The following is a 6125-nucleotide window of genomic DNA, read 5'->3' on the forward strand; positions in this document are numbered from 1 at the left end:
CTCTTTCTTTCACTTTGTTTCGTCTTTTATGTTTCCTCACTGCACCAAACGCGGATGTGTATCTTCAACAACCTGATTCGTGTCGAGCGCAGAGTACCCAAACACAAACAAGAACGGAGCGGCACAGAAACAAAGCAAAAGACACAAATAATGGAACAAAAGAATAAACCCAGCCAAAAAAGCAAATAAAAAGTGAGGCGGAGCACAAATGAAACATGTGGGTCTAAGCAAGCCACATCGTTCTGAAGAGACGGAGAAGACACACCGCGGAGCAAGTGTTCCACTCGTCCATTCATCCAATAATTGGATTATGCTTACTCACCTTCAAAATCACATTCCCTATCTCTTCTTTCCTCTCCTCTGTTCTGCATTTCTTTCTCGTTGTTGCTGATGTTGTTGTTGTTTTTTTGTCCTTTCATTGTTCCTCTTTAGAGAAAAGACCACAAATAGCTTTTTAAAAATCAAAAAAAAAAGGAGTGAGAAGAGAGCGGACGAGGCATACGCCCTACTGTGGTGGAGGCCCACCCGCACCACGACGGCCAGCCTTCATTATCTCGTCCACCAAGAGCAATTGAGCTGCAATGTCACCCGTCGCCTCTAGAATACTCTTCTTAACAATCACGTTATCAAGTATACCAGCTGCCACGGGGTCGATTGCGCCTCCGGTGTCGAGACGAAGACCCACCCAACGATGTTGTAGGCGTGCTGCCCGACTGGCTTCCTGGAGGGAGATCAGAGCCTGTTGGACATCGAGCCCGGAATTTTCCGCCAACGTCTTGGGTGTGACAAGCATGGCATCCGCGTAGGCACGTACACCGATCTTCTGCTTCCCTTTGACGGTGTCAGCAAAAAGACTCAAGTGATCATGCAAAGCCACTTCAAAGGCACCAGCACCAGGAACAACACCGCCACTTTCATAGGCGTTTTTGACAGATCGGAGACCATCGCGAATGGCGTCCTTGATTTGAGCGATGGTATGATCATTTGGCCCCTTCACCACCAGCGTACAGCTCTGGCCCTTGCTGACATCCTCCACGTAAGTGTATTTGTCATCCCCCAAGGTGTACTCTTGCACACGCCCAGCCTCCCCAAGCACTTCAGGGGTCAAATTTTCAGTTGTATTTACTGCCTCACCCCCACACGCTAAAACAAGTCTCTCCATGTTTCGGCGTTTGGCACGTCGAAGAGCCAAGATACCTTCCTTTGCGAGCATCTCTAGAGCGATGCCATCAATTCCCTTCTGGTTGATAACGACAAATGATCGCTTATTATCTTTGGTGCAAACCTGTTTTTTAAGAGTAATTATATCACGGACACGGTCATCCGTAATTTTTCGCTCAGCCGCAACCATGCGAGCCTTTTCCGCAGGATCTTTAAAATAAAACCCCGCGTTGAGCTCACTTCTTTCATATTCCAGGGATACATTGCACGTCAAAATGTAGGCGTTTTCCAAAAACTTTGGCATATCGTCATTGCGGCCACCGTGATCCAACACAATGCCATTGACAAAGCTTGTATCGGTGCTCAGTCGATGCTTCATATGCATCACCTCCACCATGTGCAAATCAACCCCCCTCCCGTCAGCAGGAGCAATCGCAAGTACGGCATCCACAACGGCCTCAGCAAGATGCTCAGACATATGTGAGCCCACTTTGGTGGAAAGAACTGAACGGGCGACATTTGTCAAAAACTCACGTCGCTCCTCTTCGGAAATCTTCAGAACACTCTGCTCAAGAAACTTTAATGCCTCCACCCGAGCCAGCCTGAAGCCCTCGGTCAATATGCGTGGGTGAAGACCATCCTGAATGTACCTCTCACATTGCCGCATCATCTCCCCAATAACAAGTACGGTGCTTGTGGTACCATCTCCTGCAATGTCGTCAATGGCTGTCGCTGCACGTGCTATAAGAGCCGCAGTTGGGTGCTGAATCTGCATTTCCCCTAGAAGTGTGTTACCATCCTTTGTTATTTTGATCAATCCCGCACCTGAAACCAACATTTTCATTGTTCCTCTGGGGCCCAAATTTGTTTTAAGCACCTCCTGCAACCCACGAGAAGCAACCATATTTATCTCTAGGGCGCTGGCCTTTCGAGCCTGTCTCCCCCCAGGATTAATGTAGGCCAGGTTTGACGACATGTGTGGTATGTGTGAAATTCTCAAATGCTGGAAACAGAGCAACGTAAATAAAAAAAAAAAGCAGGGCCATAGAAAAACAAAAACAACAACAGACTGCAAATGCCTGTTGGTACGGGGAAAAGCCGATCACCAGCGATGACGCGGATGGCACCCCAGAGAAAATGACAATAAAACGAAAAAAAAAAGGGGTGGGGGGGGAAACCTCCCTCAAAACACATAAAACCAGATGTTTGTTGTGTCTACCACGTGGGGTCCTTGTTGCCGGTCTTCTTCTTGTCATTCAGCTCAAAGTGCTTCGTGCGCTTGAGCACATTCTGAACGATGGACTTGCAGCTAGAGCATTGGAGCTTCAGAACAATCTTCTTTGTCGTCTTGGCCTTCTTGTGGAAGATGGGCTTCGTCTGACCACCATAACCGGACTGTTTGCGGTCGTAGCGCCGCTTACCGCGCGCATACAGACGTGCCTTACCCGCCTTGTACTGCACAACCTTGAAGCTCTTGTGCGCGTTGCATCTCGCATCGGGGCAGTGCATCGTCTTCTTCTTCGGGTAGTTCACCATCTTGGCTGTTCCCGCGGCACCAGCGCAGGAGGGACATACATCAAAAATATTTTTAAAAAAGGGGTGAAGGGAAAAAATATATATATCAAAAAACACATGAAGGAGTCGCTCAGTAAAAGTGGAGTCTGTCGCAAATGCGTCCACACCGTCTACCTCGTGAAAAGCCGCAGTCAGCGCCACCGACAGGAGAGGAACAAGAATGAAGAAGAAAACAAAAAGCAAACAAACCAAAACGAAGACGGCAAAAAAAAAAACAAAGCAAAAAAAAAGTGCCTTCGCTGCCCTCCAATGCAGCATATCTGGCAACAACAATATTAATTTATACACAAACAAATAGGGAAGCTCTAACAAAACGCTTTATCATATACCGAGCCCCATCTGGTCACACATTCCTTACAAAGGCTTCAAAAACAAAAAAAAAATCAATAAAGCAAAGGGCATGACAATCGCTGGAGGGTGTTCCCGCAGTCGGAAACACAGCAAAAACAAAAATGCTAAAAAGAAAGTGGAAAACAGCAACAACACAGAGGTATAAGCCTATTCATCCATACAAAGCCATAGCTAAAGACACCACTTGTCATATTCACTCATATCTCTCTATAGCCCCTTCTTTACTTTTTGCCCCTTGTTCTTTACTCCTTAGTATGAGCAGACATATGTTTACATATTTTTACTCCTATGTGTAATATAAAATAAAACCAAGGCCAGCGGCCTCCATTTTCGCAAGGCTGCGGAACCATTTTTTTTTATTTTTTTTTTGCACATCGCAGCAATATCGCGAGTTGAATGATTCAAGCTTTCTGCTGGTACGAAGCCGTTCCACGCAGAATTTTCCTCCTTCCTACGACAAGTCAAGATACAACTGTCGACATTATGCAGGCAGCGGTAGTATTTTTTTTTGTTTTGTTTTATTATTTTCTTTTTCCGCTTTTTTTTTGTTGGTTCTCTTTGAAGCTTCACAGGAGCATTGGATACCCGTGGCTCGAAGCAAAGAAGAGCCGTTGAGGGTCATGTGCTGGGGGGAGAAACGCCTGGGGTGCAAGAGCCGCTTCAGGGGGACTTACCAAGGCAGGGAAAAACTGGAGATTGTTTTCTCTGTGCTGATATGCAACAACAAGTGGAACAACAGGTCCGGGGGCGATAAACCGAGATGGTGCATCACAAATCACTGTACTCACACCCGTTGAATCCACGTACACCGGAGGGGTCACCTTGCCCTGGGCCAGGATTGGTGTGTACGTCAACGTGGGGCTAGACGTCGGATTGCGCGAGCGAAGAATGATGGATTTCCGTTTTTCAACCTCCACATCCTCAATCATCTTTGCCACAACAAAAGGATGTGGCAAATAAGGAAATGGAAAAGGGGCCTTTCCATCCATTGATTCCACACATTGACACGCATCAGAAATATGCACAAACTGCACAAAGACCATATTATAGGGCGATTGTCCTCCAAGCAAACACGATTGCGGATGCAGCGACGCGCTTACCACGGGTCCAAAATTGCATTCACAATAGCTTTGCATATCTTTCAAAGCAACAATTCCAGGCACGTTACGTATGTAAACAATGTTTGTGTTGACATGAGAATTAACACAGGAATTTCCGGTACTTCTCTCAGAAAGCCTTACCTGAAGCACACTTCCATCCAAAACCGCACGATTCATGATTTCACAAACTCTTTTCGCAACATAAATGTTCTCAAACATAATAAAAGCAACCCCGCGCGACATGCCTGTTGCGATGTCCAGCAGAAGTTTGACATGAAGAACCTTTCCAGCAGAAGAAAAAAAAACTTTTAACTTTACACTATCTACCGAGGGAGGTATATTTGCCACATATACACTGCAGAAGCCCGGTACTGCGTTGGGACCAATTTCCCTTGACGAGTCCATCTACACTGTCACTTCAAGAAGGCTAAAATACAACCACTCCATGAAAACAAAGTTTAACAAACAGAGGAGTCGGGTAAAAGAAAAATATCCTCCGCAGTCAGAGACTACAGATTAGTATCAATTATTATTACGTCTTTTTATTTTGTTTAAGTGGGAACAATCAAATGCACGACGTCCACTTTCAGAAAACACTGTTAACACTAAAACCATGGTGCAGAACAACATAACAAATACTTCCGCCGTGGTCAATAGAAAGACGCTTCATTCATTTTAGTAAAAGGAACCAATTTGAAACCCAAGGTTAGGCAAAGCACATATACGCTATAAATCAACTCAAACAGCAAAAAAAAAAAAAACTTTCAATAGTTTCGTCCCCCACTTACCATCCATGAGAGACAATTATTCATTAGTATTTTTGGAACAAAAACAAAAACAACACCATCTAACTGATACTTCCCAAGACTCTCACACCTCAACAGATTCAAAAACATTCTGTCCTCACTACTCTCGCTTGATGCCTCGTTCTTCTGGAGTCGTGGGATCTTTATATATATATATATCAAAAGCGAAGCTTCCCCATTTGAGATCATATCGTTGTTTCATTTGTCCATTCTCTGTTTCTTCCTCTCTTTTCCTGTGAAAACCTGGCTGATGGCCCAAACAAAGTCCTGATGAAGAGGCCTGGCTTGTTTCATGTGGGTTACCACATTTAATACACTGATCTTTAAAAAAGAAAAAAATACATTCGTCACATAGTTCAGTGCACCTATCAGCTGACTTCAAATTAAATATATTGTTTTCTCCCTTTGCCGCTAGCGGAAAAAGGTTTTTCCTGTCCCCATAGTTGTAGTTGTGATAATTTATCATGCTCGCGGTTGAAAACGCCACTCTGCTAAAGGCCAACAGCATGCGATGCCACTAATTGTTGAGCAATATTTATGAAAAATATTTATTTGGAAAAATTTACTTAACTGTTCTCTTTTGGCATCAATATAGAAGAATGCAAGACTCGCTTTTGTCCACAATTCAAGCTCATATTTCAAATTCGTTTAAAGGCACGCTCTCCATAACCGCCAGAACACATTGATATTTCATTGTTAATGGGTTTGGCAGCGACAAACGTTGAAGATCCCTCACAATGTTTGCAGTGGGCTAATTTTGGTGGCTGACATGTGTAGCACAGATCCCGTTTAAAAGGATATGCGTTGGACTCTGTAAAAGGAGGCGTTGCGTATATAGCAAAAAAAAAGTGTCAGAATAAACAACCTTACTCTTTTGACATTATTTGTTTTTTGTCAATGTATTTCTTGAAAAAATACGGAGCAAACTGCCGGCACATCATTCTCTACAAAGGGTTTCATTTCATTTTCCTTCTTCTTTTTACAAGTGCACATATTTCTCGTTTCCGTGATTTCCGCAGCGAAGGGATAGCTGAAGGATATGACGCAAATCGACCCCAAACATCAAAACCAAACAACGTTTGGTACTGTTGAACAGACCCAAAAAAAAACAAAAAAAACAGCAATCAGAGTG

General features: G+C 44.1%; 3 protein-coding genes across 3 annotated transcripts, besides 4 other annotated features; all 3 read right to left on the minus strand.

Annotated features, from left to right (window-relative positions):
• The first annotated feature begins 380 nt into the window (after nt 1–380).
• Nucleotides 381–411: a microsatellite.
• A 94-nt stretch (nt 412–505) lies between these two features.
• On the minus strand, nt 506–2137 carry TraAM80_00274 (chaperonin TCP20; the record flags this gene model as incomplete). Its single annotated transcript, XM_029377358.1, has 1 exon — nt 506–2137. The coding sequence occupies one exon, from the start codon at nt 2135–2137 to the stop codon at nt 506–508; it is 1632 nt and encodes a 543-aa protein (XP_029242838.1).
• Nucleotides 2138–2376: 239 nt separating this feature from the next.
• On the minus strand, nt 2377–2697 carry TraAM80_00275 (60S ribosomal protein L44; the record flags this gene model as incomplete). Its single annotated transcript, XM_029377359.1, has 1 exon — nt 2377–2697. One exon carries the CDS (start codon nt 2695–2697, stop codon nt 2377–2379), a length of 321 nt encoding a protein of 106 aa, XP_029242839.1.
• Nucleotides 2698–2899: 202 nt separating this feature from the next.
• Nucleotides 2900–2966: a sequence feature (A-rich).
• Nucleotides 2967–3436: 470 nt separating this feature from the next.
• Nucleotides 3437–3456: a microsatellite.
• Nucleotides 3457–3588: 132 nt separating this feature from the next.
• Nucleotides 3589–3637: a microsatellite.
• A 16-nt stretch (nt 3638–3653) lies between these two features.
• On the minus strand, nt 3654–4592 carry TraAM80_00276 (RNA-binding protein; the record flags this gene model as incomplete). Its single annotated transcript, XM_029377360.1, has 1 exon — nt 3654–4592. One exon carries the CDS (start codon nt 4590–4592, stop codon nt 3654–3656), a length of 939 nt encoding a protein of 312 aa, XP_029242840.1.
• Between the last annotated feature and the right edge of the window lie 1533 nt (nt 4593–6125).

This window comes from Trypanosoma rangeli, assembly GCF_003719475.1.
Source record: "Trypanosoma rangeli strain AM80 chromosome Unknown Tra_15.4_contig_00004, whole genome shotgun sequence".
Classification (NCBI taxonomy): domain Eukaryota; phylum Euglenozoa; class Kinetoplastea; order Trypanosomatida; family Trypanosomatidae; genus Trypanosoma; species Trypanosoma rangeli.